General features: G+C 40.5%; 1 protein-coding gene across 1 annotated transcript in view; it reads right to left on the bottom strand.

Moving 5' to 3' along the window:
• Window positions 1-20,663, bottom strand: part of PSMB7 (proteasome 20S subunit beta 7) — a 53,860-nt gene that overhangs the window by 20,218 nt on the left and 12,979 nt on the right. The window contains exon 6 of the mRNA XM_070430711.1: window positions 6,358-6,416. Within this exon, the coding sequence (XP_070286812.1) occupies window positions 6,358-6,416 (59 nt within the window). The remainder of the gene's footprint in view (window positions 1-6,357; window positions 6,417-20,663) is intronic.

Below are 20,663 nucleotides of genomic sequence, written 5' to 3'. Positions count from 1 at the left end.
CAGCATTCAGCTGCTACTTTCATTAAGCTTGTTTAATTAGATTCCAGATGCTAATTTGCAAGTCGATACCAGAGGGTGCAGGACAGTTTGCCTTTGAATCATCTCCCTATGATGTGAGGGTCCTGCCGCACACCACTACCCTTCAGCGGCCCTCGCACGAGATTCTGACAATTAGTGCAAAGAGGGAACAGCATTAATCTTGACAGACTAAATATTAATCTTCTACCCATTTTAATGAATGATAATCTTTCAAGAGTTTAAATTTCTCACTGGGCCAAATGAAAACATTCCTTCTTACAAAGAAACAGGATGATCTTCGGATTCATTTCCTTAATTCCTTCCCCACCCTAAATCACAACCTGTTTTTATTTCAGCATTTTTAGCAATTTTCAAGAAACATACTCCCACGAAGCTAACATCATAATCCAAGTGCTATGGTCCAATTCCTTATACTTAACTGGAAAATGGACTCAAAAGGCCAGTGTGGTTATCACTTGTTTCCTGTCCAGCTAGCCTGTGGGTAATAACCAGAATCCAGGGCTTACTTCTGATACCAGCCTAAACAACAGGAAAAAAATCTGGAGGAATAGCTTCGTGCAATTCATCACCATCCAAACAACCTCTAGCTGGTGCCTTGTCATCAGGTGAATGTCCACATTTTCAAAATACACTATTCTGCTGACACATAGGTACAATCTCCAAATATACACCTTTGCAGATAAAAATAAAGCATGGGATTACCACCAGTAAGTAATACAATCTTTTATGCCTTCATTTCTATCACTGCTAAGTATTATGAACACTAAAGGTGAAGTTATCAAATCAGGAACTACATACTAAGCAAAGTTGCTTTTAACACCTTTTTACCCACTCACTCAACAAATACTGGCTGAATACCTACTGTGTACCAGTTACCATGCAAGGAGAACTTCCAGGCTAACAGCAAGGAGGAAAGCAAGAAAATGAAAATTACACAAGACCACTAAAGGCAATGTGAAGGTCACATCTGGGTGAGGATTTTTAGATTTTTAATGTGTCATAAACTCACATGATTAGCTGGCAGTTTCTCTGAAATCTTGAACCAAGGCTTCTACGTGGGACAAGACACTGGCTCAGATAACTGGAAACAGCAGAGGCCAGTCTCAGGCACTTCTGAATCCCAGCTGGGCTTCCCTGTCCTGCTTTTTGACCTATAATCTCCCAAAGAGCCTTTGCCCTTTGTCCCATCTTCACTTTTGCCTGTGTACTTGGGGGTTTGCTAGGCTAACTCTACCCCGATAATGTATATTATTTGAGAAGTGTACTAGTTATCTTCCTCTGTTAACTAAAAAAAGAAAAAAGAAAAATTTTCAGCACTTCCCAGATGGGGGAAAAAAATAGTCCCTCCCATTTCCCAGGTGGTTTTTGATGACTCAGATTTTACTTTATTAGCTCAGGGTTATTCTATCTCAACAAACACCTACTGAACATCAGGGGCTGAAAAACAGAGATGATTTCACAGCCCCGCCCTCAAAGGTCTCCCTCTCTCAATGGCAAGTGGGGGAAATGTCTCTGAAAACAGCCATAAGACAATGGGACAGGAGTGTGCGATGGAGTACAGGGACACAAACAAAAGAGGAAGCAACTGAGAGCACTGCTGGCAGAAACGAGCAGTGAGGAGGCTTCCTGGGCAAATACACACGATATTCAAGGAACAGGGAGGAGGTAAGAAGGGCTGAAGTAGGGCAGGAATGGAGACCTGTTTTCCCAAAGTTTAACATTCACACCCCTGGGCTTACACATGATGGTGCTAATGAATACATTTTTACTTATATTAATAGTATGTGTTCATTTTCATATGTCTTGGAGGGAAAATATTATCAGAACATCAAACCCAAGATTTCATACATGTCAACCTATTTTTAAAAATAAATTTAAATTAAAAAGACAAAAACTGAAGTGGCTGTGAGGAGGATGGGGGAGGAAACTGATTAGAAAGGAACAGTTTGCCCCCTAGCCGGTTTGGCTCAGTGGATAGAGCGATGGCCTGTGGACTGAAGGGTCCCAGGTTCGATTCCGGTCAAGGGCACATGCCCAGGTTGTGGGCTCGATCCCCAATAGGGGGTGTACAGGAGGCAGCCGATCAATGATTCTCTCATCATTGATGTTTCTATCTCTCTCTCCCTCTCTCTTCCTCTCTGAAATCAATAAACATATATTTAAAACAAACATCTTTATAAAAAAAAAGAAAGAAAGGAAGGAAGGAAGGGACAGTGTGTGGTGAGGTAAAGGAAATATTAGGTGGTTTTGAGTCTCAGTTGGTTAATTACAAATGCCAAAAACCTATCAAACTGTACATTTCATTATATGTAAATGGTACCTTAATTTATAAAACAGTGAGTTAATTTGAAAATATTTTCAAAAAAGTGCAGATGGCATCTGGATATGGCAGAAATCTTAATTGTGGTGTACAAATGACAAGTTCAAGAAATGATGCTAGACTAGCCCTGTCCAATAGAAATATGTGAACAACATATACAGTTTTAAATTTTCTAGTATCTACATTTAAAAAAGTAAAAGTTGGTGAAATTAACTGTAATATTTTTATTTAACCTAATGTAAAATAGTATTATTTAATATAACCAATATAAATGTTATTGAGATTTTAAATAAAAAATTCATACTGCCCTAGCTGGTTTGGTTCAGTGGTTAGAGCATCAGCCTGCAGACCAAAGGGTCCTGGGGTCAATTTCAGTCAAGGGCACATACCTTAGTTGCAGGCTCCTCCCCGGCCCGGGCCCTGGTCGGAGCACGTGCAGGAGGCAACAATCAACGTGTTTCTCTCACATCGATGTTACTCTGTCTTTCCCTCTCTCTTCCACTCTCTCTAAAACATCAAGGGAAAAATATCCTCGGCTGAGGATTAACAAAAAATAAGCAAACTAACAAAAATCTGTACTAAGTCTCAGTTCTGACTAGCCACATCAAGTGCTCAATAGCACATGTGGCTGGTGGCTCCTGTACTGAACAGTGCAGCTAAACACAATGAGGAAACATTCATGGTTTTTAAGGAGGGAGGGACTTTCATTCCAAGGCACAGGTTTGTAGTTAAAACACACACACACCATACAACTATGGACTTCCTCTAATTTATTTGTTTCAACAATAAAGCCAAGAGTTTGCTTCATGAATATGACCTAAAAATGACTGTTTAGCAAACCATTCGTAATTACAATAGCCTAAAACTGCCCCCTCCCAACGCAATTCTCTGTGCAGTGTGATCAGTTACTGTCCTGGCAATCCCTGCGAGATTGGAGAGGCAGCAATGCTCTCCTGGGTTTCTGTTTGAGGCATGTCCAGAATCCTTTCCCCGATAGAAAGGAATGAGCAGACTTAGTCATCCAACCCTGCAGTCTCAAAATAGACAAGAAAAGTTAAGGGTTTCTTGCCCCAGAAAATAAAAGCTTCCCAGGAAAACAGAAAATAAAAAGTTTGGAAATTTGAAACCAAAATATTTCCCTGATTTCTATGAAAATGCAGAACCAAATGACACCTTGGTCAAATTCTCTTCACAACGAAGTCACTAAAACAGTGTCCTCTCAACATGGCGAGCAGTCTCAGCCTGCCCCTGAAGCCGCACCATTTCATCTTCACAAGAGCAAGCAGGGTGCCGGCGGGCAGCTGCCTGATCTTCACAACCAACTTTTTCAGTATCAACATCTTTAGATTTTTAAAGTATTATCTACTGACAGGTGTTACACTACTATTTGCCTGCTATTTACTGTTTAACTCACTTCACTGGAGAAGCAGGTGCTACCTTCACCTTAATAAAATGATTTTGTTGATTGTCAGTCTGATTCAAGTTTCAATAACTTCCGTGAATAAAAAAAGTCACCGGAAATTATAAATTTAGGTAATCAATCTGAAATAGAAATTTGAACAACCTGTTTAAAGTCTCATAACTAACGCAGAATATGAAGTTCTCCAAGACAGATAAAATTGATCTAAGGAACACAGTCTTCAGATTGATAATATTAGAAGTATTATTGAAGGGATGATCACATTTCCCTTTACTTCTCCAAATCACACCAATATTAAATTCATGGCCTTTGAATAATTTCAAATCCAAACTCTAAAGAAATAATGTAAAATTACTTTAGCAGAGTGTTAAGTCACTTTTAATATACCTCATACCTCCGTTTCCTGCAATTCTCATTTTTCTCTAACATATGGAGGTCCCAATCAATTGGAAATAGACAAAGCTTTCAAGAAAATGTGAAAAGATTAATGTGGTTTAAAGGCGGGCTTGACATTACTGAAGCAATTCTCTAACGAAAGCCACCAGTCCTTCTCCCTCTACCTTCATTATCTGTAATGGATCTGTGGAGCCTAAGCAACTCCTCTCCTTTAGTTACAAGACCAGAAGACCTTGTTTTTTCTTTTTCTTTTTAGTGACCTAGTATATCTTCTTTTTTTTCTGTATTTAAGAACCCCAAACAGAAAATAATGCTGATATGGGAATAAATTTTCACATTGAGAAATGAGAACACAATCCTAATCTCATTTATAGTTGATACTTGGACCTGTTTACTACTCTTAATTGGAGCAAAGTACTATTGTTCTTAGCCTAAAACACCTAGTTAAATCCTATCTTTAGTCAGGTGTTTTTATTCCTACAGATGTCCAAGAAAGGGAAGATCTAGCCATTAGCAACCAAGTCACTTATGTGTGTTATCTTCATGTACCCAAAGCGAAGTGGCTTCTGGCAGGAGACGGCTGTGCTGGCTGAGCAGCATCCACAACTCTACGTTCTCTGGCTCTCACGGCACTTGGCCTAAACCTACAGAGCAGAGGGAGCTTCAGAGCTCCAATGACACTTGGTGCTCCAATGACAAGCTGGTGAAAAAATAAAAATTTTTTTATCCTCATCCGAGGATATTTTTTCCACTGATTTTTAGAGAGAATGGAAGGTAGGGAGAGAAAAAAAAATTAACACGAGAGAGACACATCGTTTGGTTGCCTCCCACACATGCCCTGACCGGATCTGGGGATCAAATCTGCAACCCAGGTACGTGCCCTTGACCAAGAATTGAACCCAAGACCCTTTAGTCCTCAGGCCGACGTTCTAACCCAGGGGTGGGCAAACTTTTTGACTCGAGGGCCACAATGGGTTCTTAAACTGGACCAGAGGGCCAGAACAAAAGCATGGATGGAGTATTTGTGTGAACTAATATAAATTCAAAGTAAACATCATTACATAAAAGGGTACGGTCTTTTTTTTTTTTTTTAGTTTTATTCATTTCGAACGGGCCGGATCCGGCCCGCGGGCCGTAGTTTGCCCAAGGCTGTTCTAACCACTGAGCAAATCGGCCAGTGCAAAAACAATTTTTTTTTTAAATGAGCAATCCTCTCCAAGGATGATTAGGCATAAAGCTTTGTCAAAAAGTAATTCCCAGAGACATCCTATTTATTAAAAATAGGGTAAACCACTCATAAACAGCCTACTACTGTTAAAACAAGTGAATACTCCCCATCAAAAATTAACATCTATCAAAAAACTAAGAGCACATGATGAAAGCTGGCTTCAGGACTTGTGTGCCTACAAGCTGGTTTAGTGGCAAGGATAAAGCACAATGGGGAATAACATGGTGCCAGGAAGTATCCAAGCACATGAACACTCCTATGAAAGTGAGAACACAAGACCTGTGGGCTTGTTCTTGGAGATTTGGGAGAGAGGGGGTTGCTTAATGGGGGTACATCTATCATTAAAGCAGACTTGGGTGGAATGTCATTCAGAAGATACCACCTTCCCCCACCACCAAAGAAAATATAATAAAAGAATGTCTTTATAAATGTGTTTGAGACACTAGATCCATCACACTGACAACAGTCCACTACACTCAAGGTCTCATCCCCATCTTCTGCTGCCAGATGCCGAACAATCTATAGGGATTTTTAAAATTGCCCTCACTTTCAGACCAGGTCTGTGAGACAGACAAAGACATTCATAGTTTCTCTATTCTTAATAAGAAAACAAAAAACCTGTCATTCTGAGATACCATGACACAGAAAGCTTAGTACATAAGAAAACATTCGACACCGCAGCAGCATTTACAGCCAAGAAGACTCCTAAACAGCCCAAATGGCCAGAGCAAAAGCTGAACAGTGCTGACCTTCAAGCCCAAGAGGCACGCAGGGCCACTCCAAGTGAAGCTTTCCCTGAGCAACCGGTCTTCTCAGCAAACACAGTGTCTGTGCCAACGAGCATTCCAACTAACAACAGTGCTGTACAAGCTTTGGAGGAATCAGCAATTTGCAAATGTTCGACATACAACTGGAAAAATATTTGCAAGAATAAAACTGCAGGGACTTACATACCTCCATATCTGGCCTAAACTTAGCTTCAAACACAGCCATTGCTGCCAAGGAGCCAGAACCTGTAAGAAAAAGATGCATTTTTAGTGTATTTACCAACTCCCAGCTTCTCAAGTTACCTTGGGGCAGTAACAATGGCAAAACATGCCCAGTGTCACATTCAAGTACAGTGTAAATATTAATCCTATAGGAACACATAAACCAGGTAAATACTGCTCTTCAAAAGCCTGGAGTCACACTTACCACTATCTTGGGTAAACCTGCAACTGGCCCCACTTCTACTACTGATAGTAGTAATTGTAAATTATTTACAATAAAGTGCTGAAGCAGGAAAATGAGGTTATGGAGAATCTGTATTTTTTCAAAAAGTGAATGCCACATAATTTCATATATCCTATGCCGTGAGTCTTGTGCTCCACAACTATGCCTTGGCAGGCTGCTGGGTACAGCGCTAAATACCAAGCCAGTTAGAAAGAATAGATTGTTTTAATGAGCTGGCCCTGGTAGAGTCACCTTGACATGCAGGGAAGAAACTACAGCACCAGCAATGGTAATAGGACTGCGAGCCGCAGCCACCAGGATATTCCAGCTACAACTGTAAAACACTTTATTATGTGGCATTTATTTAGAGCTATTATTTTTAGTTTGTACTTTGAAGAGTAACAGCTGAGTAGACAAAATGACAGACAAAGAAACAAAAATTTATTATCACAATAGCAAATGGCTGAAAGGTTATGCTGCATAGATATTAACAGATGGCAAATTTCCCCCCACAAAAGTAGGATGTAAAGGCATTACAAATAAGTACAGGCTCCCTGAGAATGGATGTTAAAAGGCAGCGCAGTGCTATTTGAAATTTTAAATTAAACTTGCTTTGTTCAGAAACCAGAGAATCTTTAGAAAACCATCATCTTGTCTTTACAGTCCTGGCAATATCTCAGGATACTCTACCTTTAGAAAGAAGATAGAGTTGCCCACAATTTTTTACTCCAATTAGAAGATTTTTTTGGCATTTATTACTTTTTAACTTGTTTTGCATAACACTATCTATTTAGCTGGGTCACAGAGAAAACCATATTTTCTATTTAAAATGATTTGTGTACATCGCTTGACCACCTCAATGGTTTAGCAAAGGAAAAAGGCAGCGATTAAACAGTTTCAAATGAGGTGTCCTGCTGATTTTATCAAGTCTGCTGAATGTATAATGAAAAAGGAGAAGCTGACAGCAATGCTGCATTGAGAAAATACAGACTACCTTATCTGAACCATTTAAGGAGGTCCAATTATAGATCAAATTTAAAGGGTAGAAACAGCAGATTTACAGACACAAATCAATGAACATGGTAATCCCAATGAATATGACAGATACTCCTGTTACGGAATATTGCTGCGGTTGAGGATCATTACCTTCACAGCACCAGATACATCACATCTAAAGCAGTGGGAAGCGTCAAGTGGAGGCCGGCATTACAAGCAATGACTATTCATTTAGGCTTTGGGAGCAAAAGGCAACCCCATTTTCCCCTCTCAGAATTTTTTCTCTTTTCAAAAAAAAGGGGGGGTGTTATTTAAAGGACTATTAAAAGCAGTTCAGAAAGAGTAAAAATTAAAGATATATTAAGGTAATGCACCCAAATAATACTAGCAGATATGCCAGAGCAAATTCACCAAAACCAAACCTCTTAATTTCATAGTAAACGTGTCCTTAAAAATCTGGAAATAGAGTAGTCTATTAATATTTTGTGAGTCACACGTTTACTCTGAGATTCAGGGATCAAGAGGAAAAGTAACCTACGTGTCTGTTTTAAGGCACAGGTTAAGAACCAATCTCAGACTTGGTAGTAAAAAGCAGGCTGGTTTTGTATGCAAATAAAGAAATCTCAGGAAAAATACTTTTAATTACAAAATGCTCCTGCAGAGCGCACAACAGCATGTGACATGGTCCAAGAATATCTCTGTGAAGAGTCAGGGTAAGCACACCAGAGGCTGAAATAAACATTAAAAAAGGATAGGGGAAGGTTAGAGAACCACCAAAGGACTTGTACGCATGCGGCAAAACCAATGGGCACAGACACTGGGGCGGTGGGAGCTTGCCCGGGGTGAGAATGGTTGGCGGGAGGGGGCGGGGGTGGTCAATTGGGGGAAAAGGAGACAAATGTAAAACTTAAAATGAAAAAATAAAATAAAAAGATATAAAATGTTGTTTACAGAGGGATCTAGAAAACTCAAGTAATATATCTTAAATAAAACATTTGGCCCTAACTGGTTTGGCTCAGTGGATAGAGCGTCGGCCTGCAGACTGAAAGGTCCCAGGTTCGATTCCGGTCAAGGGCATGTACCTTGGTTGTGGGCACATCTCCAGTAGGAGGTGTGCAGGAGGCAGCTGATAGATGTTTCTCTCTCATTGATGTTTCTAACTCCTTATCCCTCTCCCTTCCTCTCTGTAAAAAATCAATAAAATATATTTTAGAAAAAACAAAACATTTGATTAATGGATGTGGGGAAAAAAGGATAGGGGAAGGGCGGGTATCTATCTAAGAGCTAACAACTTTGTGGAAGACTAGAATCAATTATTGTAAAAGGGTAAAAGGTAAAACCACGCTATCTTAAAGGCATTCTTCCTTAAAATTTACTAACCCTGTTTTTTTTTCTTTGCCATCCTTTCTTTGGACTGTTTCACAGTAAATAAATTAGTTTTACTCTGATTTTTCCTGGGCACATCTATTTTCTTCTGCTTAGCTCCATCCACCATTTCAAGAAATGAAAAATATTTCCCTCCCAATATAATTCATTTATCCAAAAATATTTTTTCCTGCTTAGGAACAACACTGCAGACAAAATTTCTATAAGTGGAAATTACATATTAAATCTAAACTCTTGGAACAAAATGTATCTATCCAGTGTGGGGTTGCTTCACACTATCAGACACTGATTTTTAAGAGCTGGAAGGTGTAGGAGAAATAAACATAGAAAGGACACAGAGGTCCTTATTACATTGTATTTCTGCTTCCCCCTTTACAAGGCATGCCACCCCCAACACACACACACACACACACACACACACACACACACACACACACAGCGTTTTCTGGAAAGCAGGAGCTTGCTGAACTGCCTGATTGTTTCCCCTGAGATAAAAAATAAGTGGACTACAAATAAACTTGAAAATAAAGGGAGATTCAATATTAAAAACAATTTCTAAGTCTTGCAAATTAGCTCCTGCTCCCAGCTTTTTAAAAAAGGAGGACTTTGGCGCCCCCTTTTCAGAAATATACAGAAGTGTTGACTTTGTCAACAGGTTTCTAGGAAACTCTGAATGTGTGTCTGCTGTTTAGAAAACTGAAGTTAGAATTTCAAATAGGACTGCAATTGCCCAAAGTGGTCAGAGAACAAGATGCAAATTTTCACAACATTTCAAGGCAAGTAAACTTGGGGAAGGAAGAAGGAGTTGGCCATTAAGAAGAAAAAAGATGATAAACTCAATGAGACCAGTACCCTTTAATAATTTCATTCAAGTTTCCTAGGTTTGTTTCAACACCTCTTAAAACTACATATGTATAATAAATCATCAGACAGATGCCAAACTAGTATAGCAGCCATGTGATCTACAAAATGTTTAAATATTTATATCCCATTTTCCCCATGAACCATAATAATGCCCTAAGACATTCCATTATCTCAGCATCAACCTACCTAACCTGGCACTTTCATACCAAAACCAAGACAAAAATCCTTTGAAGGAACATTTACCCTGATTTTCTATTCCAAAAACAATTAGGACTATTTGCTTTCCCTTTAAGGAATAAGTAAACAGAACAGCCAGGGGGCAGTGTACATGGTACAGGGGCCTCTGCTTTACATAAGAGGCATGTCAGGTGAAGGAAACTGATATCGGAGGGAACAGTATGCTTCTCACCAGGGTAGGTGAGCTCTGGGAGCAACGGGTGTGTGGCCTGTCCTCAAAGAACTTACAATAAGGAGAAGGCAGCCAAGGGGGAAGAAAACAGAGCCTCCTGTTGAGCACCCACTGTGTGCTGCACATCATATGTCATTTAGTCATCCGCACAGCAACCCACTGAAGTGATAAAGCTTCTTATTTATTACAGAACTAATAAGCACAGGGCAGAATTCCTATCTGTGGTGTGACTCAATGTCACTCTCTCATACAAAAAGTTCTATGTGCCACAATAGTTCAGAGCAGACACACATGACTGACCTTCCATGACGAGGTCTCTGTCTCCCTCGGTCCCCTCCTCCTCTCCAATACATACACACTTGACACTCCAGCAGCACAAAACTGACAATAATTTCCTAAATTCTCATACCACCTCAAGCCTATCCCACCTTGGCACATAGTAGCCCCTTGCCCCTCGACAGTCCACACAGCTCCTAATTACCCTTTACACCCCAACTGAGAGATTACCTCTTCCCAGAAGCCTTCCCTAACCACCACCCACCCAAGAAAGTTTCACTCTCATCTCTGTACCTTGCCCATCCTTTCATACCCGCATCCCCCATGCCTAGCAGTTTCTGGCACACAGAAAGCACTAAACAGAATTTGTTAAGTTGGGCTGATTTGAGTACAACTTCCAAATGGAAGAGCTGGGGAAACTCTGAGCTGGCCCTCAAGGAGTGATGACAGCAGTAAATGCCTTGATAAAGTGTAAAATAACATTTATTGCCTAATTTACCATACTGGGATGAATCTAAGACAAACTCAAATGTAAAGCAAGCTCAATTTTCAAAAAGAAAAAAAGGCTTTAAACCCACAAAACCATGTCCTATTATACATCCTAGTCTGGTCCAAATCTCTGTGATATTATAAGAGTGAAATGCTCTCCTTGGATTTCTGCATTTTATTACCAAAGCTCCCTGTCTCATCAGTAGTTTCCATGTAGCTGCTCCTTAGCAACCTCCACCAAGGCTGCCTTTTTCAGCCCACCCACAGTTACTGAGTAGCCAGAGAGCCTTCCAGAACAAAGCTCTTTAAAACAGAAAAACGAGATGCAATTCAACGACCAGAATTTAGAGAGATAACTGTGCAAGACACTGTTTATGGCTACCTAGTTACCCACTGACCTCCCTCCTGCATCCCTGTCTTCCCCCAAGCTTCCCCAAGCTCACCCACAGCACCCACACACACACATTGGACTCAATCACTCCCAACTCCCGAAAAACCACCAAGCACCAAACCTCCCAGCAGCAGAGCTGTGTGTGGAGAGAGACAAGAACAGGGAAGGAGACACAGCTCAGCCCTCTCTCATCCACAGGGGCCAGGAACTGCTCTGCACGGCCTCGCCCTGGCTGCCCTGTTGGGTGCTCATTAAAAGAATTTCTCCTGCCCTAGCTGGGTGCCTCAGTTGTTTGGAGTGTCATCCCGTACACCAAACAGCTACGGGTTCAATTCCCAGTCAGGGCACATACCTAGGTTGTGGGTTCAATACTCAGTTAGGGTGCGTATGGGAGGCAACAGATCAATGTTTCTCTCTCACATCGATGTTTCTCGCTCTCCCTTTCTCTCTCTCTAAAAATCAATAAAAACATATCCTCAGGTGAGGATTAAAAATTTTAAAAAGAATTCCTCCTCTAACAAATGCCTCTGTGAGTCCCAGAAAGCACAGTCTGCTCCCATCTGACTGTCAGGGATTCCTCACCCATGAGCGTCAAGATGCCACTGTGGGTGCCTAAACTGCTGACCTCCAGAAGAAGGGGGCTGCAGGCACAAATGCCACCAGTGGCCACATCTCCAGCCAATCTTTTTTAAATGAAATACCTGTTAGTAATAACAGGACCTTGGCTAAAATTAAAAAAAAAAAAAGAACAACTTCTATAAACAATGTAAAATATAAGCCCTGAAACTCAAAAAACAAAAGCAGCATACAGGGCATTAATAACTGAAAAGAGCTCAGGGAAAAATAACATCAGTACACCAACAAAAAATGAGACAGCAGTTCACACACACACAAAAAGGCAGAGACCTATACACATTTAGAAACACCGTTCAAGATCACTATTAATCAAAGAAATATAAATTGAAATTAAATAACCTTTTCTGCCTTTTAGATGAGCAAAGATTAAAAAGAATAATACCCAATGCTAACAAAGATGTGGTAAAATGGGCACTCTAACATGCTTGTAGAAGCAAAAATGGGTAGATCTTTTCTAATGGGCGATTTAGAAGTAGCAATCAGAAAACATAAAGCTATACATACCCTCCAAACCAGCAATTCTACTGCTAGAGAGTTATTCTAAAAAAAAATTAATAGACAAGTACCTAAATTATGTATATGATTATGTATATTAAAAAATCACTATTTAGATTAGCAACAAAAAAATAGAAAAACTGGAGGTAAAGATTCAACAATCAAAAGATATGGAAAATAAATAATAAAATACTATATATACATTTATTAAACATGACAATATTTTTTGGCAATGGAAAGATGTCCATCCTATATAATAAAGGGCTAGTATATAAAGCGACTGAACAGCGGAACAACCGTTCGCTATGACGTGCACTGACCACCAGGAGGCAGACGCTCAATGCAGGAGCTGCCTCCTGGTGGTCAGTGTGCTCCCACAGGGGGAACACCTCTCAGCCAGAAGCCAGGCTCACGGCTGGCGAACACAGCAGCAGTGGCAGGAGACTCTCCCACCTCCACAGCAGCACTAAGGATGTCTGACTGACAGCTCCCAGACTGCGAGAGGGCACAGGCCAGGCTGAGGGACTCCCCCCTGCCCCCCCCCCCAACCCCCAGTGCACAAATTTCATGCACCAGGCCTCTAGTGATCTAATATTTAATTGGGGGGGGGGGGGGGGAATGACATATTCCAAAGCAATATTAACAGATATGCTTATACAATACATATTATACAAATCTGGAAGAACATAAAATATTACACTTATTTCTGGGTCATGCTATTTACTTTCTGCTTACATTTTTTTTCTATTTTTCTTCAAAGACCATGAATTAATTGCAATTTTTTATGGTATAAGCTTAGATAAAAATGAGAATTCGACATTGCGGAAACATGGGAGGGGAAAAAAAAAGCAAAAAGACCAAGACCTTACCAGCTGTCACAGTCTTGCTGTGTAACAGCAGCAGCATGCCACTTATTCCTGAAATTTGTATACAGGGGCCTGATGGCCAATCCATGTATGAGTCAATAGTCCCAAGTAACAACAGTAATAAATCATCACAAACAAATAAATACACCACGTCTCTCTACCAACGTCCTTCCTTAGAATGCTCTTAGAGGTAAAAATCATCCTCATAATGAAGTCCTTTGAGCATATCAGTGCCAAGCCAGATTCCACTTATCCAGAAGTCTACCCCATGGCCAAAAAATTACTGAAAGGACCACAACATAGTACACATGGTGTTGAAGAAATTTCGAAGCAGTCACATCAGTTTTGTCTGTTCTTCAGACGTGGCAGGTAGCAGTAGTCCTGTTTTACAAAGCAGGGAGACTAAACCTCGTTGAGGAATTTGCCCATATCACACAGCCAATGATTAGCAAATCTGGGAATGTGTGCCCAGATCATCTGAATTTAAAGTGTCCAACACCTGGCCAATGTGACTCAACTGGGGGAGTGTTGTCCCATGCACCAAAAGATCGCTGGTTTGATTCCGGTCAGGGCACATGCCCTAGTTGCAGGCTTGATCATGAGATCAATGTTTTTTTCTCTCTCTCTCCCCCTTTCCCTTCCTCTCTCTCTAAAATCAATAAAAACATTTTTTAAAAAATAAAAATAAATTTAAAAAATAAAGTGTCCGACATTCCTTCCATTCTACCATGTTGCCTCTTAAAAAACAAAGCCAAAAGCTTAAAATCAAGATTAGCAAGTAAGCATGAAAGCAGCTGTATTTTCTTAGCTCCCCACCCCAAAAAAGCATGCTATCTAACTTTTCTTCAGATATCAGCAGAACAATTACCACACATCTGGATATAGTTCATTTGTGTTGTTTTGCTTGGAAATTCAAATGAGACTGGGATTTTAGTTAAATGTTTTAAATGATTAAACAGATGCCATTCACTGTTTAGCAATACCACTCAGGGTCTGTTATGAGTCTTTATTTTAAAATAACCCCATTCAAAACAAATTAAATTAGTCTCCATTTTCTAAAACCACTGAAGGTGTTTATCAGCATTAGTAGCTCAATTTGAACCTAACTTTTCCTGAGAGAATAACCCAACTCAAGAAAAAAATATGAAATGTATAAAAAAAATTTACCATCTGAGATATTGCTTTTACTTGCTCTATTTATTTAAAAAGACCATCATTTGTATGGCTTTTTTTTAAAACATGAAACATTTTTATAGAGTTCATTGAAATACTAAATCAAACAGCAATTCTAGAAACTGTTATCAGACATACTGAAGAAACAGTATAAGACTGAAATAATCTTCTAAAACCTGCTGCTCTAAGTCAAACTCTAGGAAGGATCTGGAAGCCAGCGGGTAGAAATGTGCTTTAAGGTCTATGCTCACAGACTCTCAGACGGGGCTGGGGAAAATTTATTGAAGGCCTTTTAGGACCTGGACCTTGACCTCAAGTGGTGTAAGTATTTCCCCATTTTACAAGCAAGGAAACTGAGGCTCAGCTAGTTTAAAGGTAATACAGCCATTAAGAAGTGGAGCCAAGAGTCAAACCTAAGTCTTGTGGCTCTTAAGCTCATGCACTGAGGGCAACTTCCAACTCCTTCCTTCAAACAAACCATGCCAGGTGCCCACTTGGCAGCAATTCTGGAAACACATAGATGGGACAGGAGTGGCACTTCCTCACTGTTTCCCCCCAGCACATCACTGAGTTCCCTCTCCCAACCCCGCAAGGCTGACAAGCTACTCCAGGAAGCATCATCACATCAAGCACCATGTGCATGCTGGCCCTGAAACTGCAGTGAAGCAGCCTACCCCTAGCTCCCTCCCCCACACAAAGGGGATGAAGACAGAAGGCATCTTCCTCACAGGGTGGCTGGAGACTTGAAGGAGAGGACATGTAAAGCAGAATACCTGGCACATAGTAAAAGCTCAATAAAAGCTAGCTACTGTAAGTATTCCAAGACAAGGTCCCCATCCTCCAAGACCATCTTATACAATCGTTCTTAGCAAGTCGTACGGTTGGCAGCTTTAATGGAAACAGAGGTCTTCAAAATCTCTTCTCTCAAAGTCATGACGTTCTGAGAACCAGCGGATTTCTACTCCTTTTCCCATCAATTTAACCAGATTGTTTCAGAGAGAAAAAAAGCTGTTCCTCCTGCTAAGGAGGGTCCACTGTAAGCACCCAGGACCTGCCTGGCACTGTGGCCTGCCAGGTATAAGATATATGCAGTGATAAAAGAGATACACACAACTTTCTAATTCATCAGTGTCAGCTCTCCCTGACAGAGCGCTTACTCACACTTGCTCATTGTTAGTCCACTGGCCACTCGTCCTGGGTGAAATTTGGTGCTTTCCACAGCCCATGGCCTGGGATCATTTTTCACTCTGTTCCTGTCTACAGGGCCGAGTCTCTGGCAGTTGGTGCTTGCTCTGGAGGCCAATGCTGCCAATGTGTGAAGAGCTGATTTATGAATATAAAACAATGTTGGTGCCAGGGGACCACGTTCAGCCACTAGAGAGCACTGGAACACCTCTCATGGCTCGGGAAAATTCAGACACCGACTTGAAGTGGTTTAATTGTATGCATGCATTTCATTATAAGTCTTGGCCAAAAGCTTCCAGGCGAGGCAGGCCAAGCAATCAGACAATCTTGCATGGGTTGCTGAAATCCAGATTTGTCCTTTGTCAGCATAAACAGTTTAATTTGATGTTTTCACTCCTGAGTAAGCACTGAGTATTACATTTAAACCCCTTGTGAGGGGAAGAATGCTTCCTTTTCATCAGCAAATGTACCTCAATGTCAGAGAGTCTATCTTTTATTCCCAATGAATAAAAAAAAAATTCCATTTAATATGCTTAGAAATAGATTTTTTTAAAGCACCCAACATTTTCACTCAAAATTAATTTTTCAAAAAAGGCAGTTCTTTTTCTAAACATAATGTAGTCAAAAAGGAGTTAAATTTTACTCTAAGTAAATAATTTAAAATACCACCTTAAGGGAACAGGGATTTTTCTTATAATTGCAAGTGCAACTTCTCATTGACCTGACAGGTTATAGACACTTATTTTTAAGAAAAGACTAACAATCGGGGCATTCAGGCCGAAAGTGTGAAAGGTTTTATTTTTATTAATGTATTTTAATGAAATGTCACAAGATACGAGGACAGAAAATTGTTCTCTTTTAAACAGAGGAGCCACCTAACCCTATGTTTAGGAAATAAGACGAGGATGAAAATTATGCCTCTCTTAAGCAGACTCCAACATCATCAGGCCCTGCCAAGAAACAGAGGCTCTCAGTCAGCAAGTGCTCTGCTGGGCGCAGGGCACACACTTCCCCTCCTACTGCGGGCGCTCAGGGTAGTCTCAGCGGACAGGTCTTTCAAAGGCATCCTTTCCTCTGGTCCACATTCCAAAATAACTTCCCAAAGTGCAGATTATTCTACTTTGCAGGCCTTTATCAAGTTTTCATTTCCTTCAGAGCACTCAAGGGCAAAGGACCACAGAGTTTAATAATTTATAAAACACATCTAGTCTTAATCATAAGTAAAGGTTTATCTTGTCCACAGAGCCTGTGTGCAAACAATAAGAAATCCTACTTACTGTAAAAAATGTGCACAGCCCTTTTACATATATTTCCTCACTTAATTCATCTGTGGACTAGATGCTATTATCTCCATTTTATAGATAGAGAAAAATAAAGTTCAGAGAGGTGAAGGAACCTACACAAAATCACACAGCTAGTAATGACAGGTCCGGCTGACACAAATTTCTAGTTTTAAGAACGCTGCAGTGAAAAGTCTTCGGAGGCATAAAATGACTTTCCACTTATCTGTCCAATAAGAAAGTAAAAGAGTGTCGAGCCTTAGGTTATGAGAGTATAAAGGCACTTTTCTGTAGCAGGGCCAATTCTGAACCAAGGGCAGGTAAGGATGAACTAGTTACCTGAAGTGGGGTTTAAAAACAAAAGACTGCATTTAACTGTTCTGAAAGAGACTCCTGGCCAGGACTTTTACTTGGTTGTAGACTAAGGATTGAACCCAAGACAGGAAGAGTAGCACCCTACATATTAATTCAATACCTCACCATTTTGCCTACAATAGACATTCAACATTTTTATGCAGTATCAATAACAAAGTCCACTCTAATTAGAATAGATTAAGAACTGGCAAGCGCTGGCTATATTACATTCCCAGTATGTAACATGATGAATTTTAGAAGTAAATATTTTCTCATTTTCTAACAAAATGGCACCATCTATTGGCTTAGTACCACCTTTGCAGCAACCAGGAATCAAGATGCATTAAGACAACTTTCATGAGCTTTTGGTTCCCTGTTTAATTCATGGCATTTCATACCAAATAATTTTTAAAATATAAAATCTATGCATTGCACATTTTAAATCTTCTGAAATGCATCTTATACTAAGCAAAGCAGGAAAAACTGCCAGAGAAACCCTAGTACACAGACCTGCACACAGAGACTGTGTTAGCACTAAAATTATCAAAACACCATGCACATAACACCACACTGCACTACATAAAGACTTTGACATATGGTATTCCACTTAATCCTCACATTTTCCAGGGGACAGTTCCTCTAACCACCATTTTACAGAAAAAGACACCAATGCTCACACTCAAAAGCTAATATTGGACTTAGATTGGAACCCAGTTGGACTCCAAAGCCCAGTTCTTCTCACTGTCCCACACTACCTCAAAGCGCAACAGGAAGAGCAACACGTGCACGGAAGAAACGTGTTCACACACAAAATGACACTGCAGCATCCCAACGCCCTGTGATCTTCCCAAGTCAAAAACCATCAGCTTGTTTTTAGAAATGAGGGGTTTGAGGTTCTGAGAGATTAGGGGACTAACCCTGGTCAAGCAGGGCTGGGACTGAAGCCAGGGCTTCCATCTCTTTTTCTAGGATTACAGGTGATACTTCAGCTGGTTACAGAAAGCCTGCTCTGGGGTGGTCACCTACTGTATGGACAAAGTTCCCACCAGAATAGGATTCCCTCCACTGCATAACCCCTGACCCACAGAGAGCAGGGGCCGAGGCTCACTCCAGTGCTGATTGGGACACATGCCTGGGGAATCCCTGCAGAGTCACATGGCCCATGAAAAGGATTTCCAGCAACACCAGAGCCATGAAGTCCACATGCCCTCTAAGAAGCTGTCGTGTAGACCTACATACAGAGTTCACACCTGATCTAAGAGTTGAAAATGGATGTGGAAAAAATACTTGCCTTCTTCTAGTGCATTAATTTTATATAGCGCAGGAACATTTTCGAAATCAAGTCATGCAGAGATATCAAAATGTTTGCACAAAGGTTGCACTTCAGTGTAAAAATACAGAGAAAGTGGCAGACCTGAATTCCCTGCCGTTGTTCTTATGTTCCAGCTTAATTTCTGAGACTCATTTTTGCCCACAAGGTGAGACAGCAGTATGTTTACTACTCTGTCCTGCATCTTTTTAATCGCTAGGGGGCTCTGTAAATTGGGACTTGAGAGGTACATTCCAGGAATTAGGAAACTGCACAGCCAGTTTATCTGGAGATAGAATTTTACCTGAATGGTCTGACAGTGACCCAAGTCGTCCCTGATGGTGCATACCAATGTTTATTCCTTAAGTTAGAATTCCGAAATTGTCCAAGGGCCTCATTTCCAGGAATGTCGTGCTTGAAATTTTATTCATATTAATTCTCTATGTGAATAAGTGGGCAAAAACAAAAATTGTATATACCTTGCCAATGCTGCTCAAGGAACACTGCCAAACTAATAGCAAAAGACTGTCCCCAGGCTTCTCCTGACACCACTTCAGTCTGCCTAATAAAGGAAAGCTGGCAAGTTAAAAGAATAAGCTAATTAATCTGAGAATTACATTTTGTCTATAAAAAAAATAGAACCATAATCCTTTTCCCTTAGTGGAAAGAAAAGTCAAAGAATCTTGCCTGGCTTTCAACAATCACACTAATCAATCATCTGAGTCGCATGAAAATTATTTTCTTAAAAGTTTTATTAATTAAATAAAACTTAAGAAACCCGTTTTTTTAGAATAAAGCAAATCACATTTGGTCTGGACCACATGCCACACACCACTCACAGCAATAACACAGCCTAGGGGAACAGTCACAGTGAATGGGGTCCCCTCCCACATCATGCACCTTCCCAGCTATGTGACCTTAGCATACCTTTGTGAGCCTCAACTTCCTCATTTGTAAGACAGGGATAACAGCACCCACCTCACAGTCTTGCAAAGATTAAATCAGTAAAGCATCTCTCAACACTGCCGGTGCAGCAGCTGGGAAGCTGCTGGATGCGTGACGCTCTCATGGTCAACACCACGTCCATAAAAGGTTTTAGGACAGAAGCTGTCCAAGGGCCACACCATACGGAGTTTGATAGATTCTTCTCCTCAGTGAACCCTCGGGAAGGCGAGTCCTCAGAGAGGAGGCTCCTGGACTCTGCTCAATGAGCTGTGCCAGCATGTTCAAGATGCACACGGCAAGACAGGTGTCTTCTAGTCAATGCAAATTAAGAGTAGCCTTCAGGCGCCTGGCTAGTCGCCAACACAGGCCCATGAGTAGACAAAATTTGGACACCCTTGTCTTACGGGTAATTTGTAACTTCCAGCTCTTACTGTCAAATCACTCCAATTTAAAAAAAAAAGATTAATTACAAAGATATTTTCATTTCTTATAATAAAAAACTTATAATTTAACTAAAGCTTGAGAATTTGCATGAAATATTCATTTTCTCACTTAAGCTACATTCATGAAAAGCCTCAGTCCACAGTGAATGTCAATGCTCCATGGGAACCACTCATTTAGGAGGCCCTCTATTTTACCTACAGTTTGAGGGTTAGTTTGTAGCTCGCCCAAAATTAGTAGCATGGATTAAAACAAAGTCCACCAAATTTTGGCAATTCTAGGAATCTCTCCCAAAATCCAGCTCCCCAGCCTCTCAGAGGGAAAAAAAGAACAAAAAATAACAACAGAAGACGGCCTCCATTTGGAAGAAAGGCAGCCCTGCACAGCTACCACCACAGACAAAGATGTGTACAAACCGGCTAGGAGTGAACAATGGCTAAGAAACTCAAAGAAAAAGACAAAGACAGGGCAGTATGAAAACTGTATTTTCTTTTACAATCTCTGGGAAAGGGCTTCTCTCCCAATGAACTCAGATTTAAAAAAAGTAAAAATA

Source organism: Myotis yumanensis, unplaced genomic scaffold (assembly GCF_028538775.1).
Source record: "Myotis yumanensis isolate MYYU_CA2020_CCGP unplaced genomic scaffold, mMyoYum1.0.hap1 SCAF_12, whole genome shotgun sequence".
In the NCBI taxonomy this organism is placed as follows: Eukaryota; Metazoa; Chordata; class Mammalia; order Chiroptera; family Vespertilionidae; genus Myotis; species Myotis yumanensis.
Note: the sequence above shows the minus strand (reverse complement) of the source record. Positions and strands in the feature narration are given on the sequence as shown.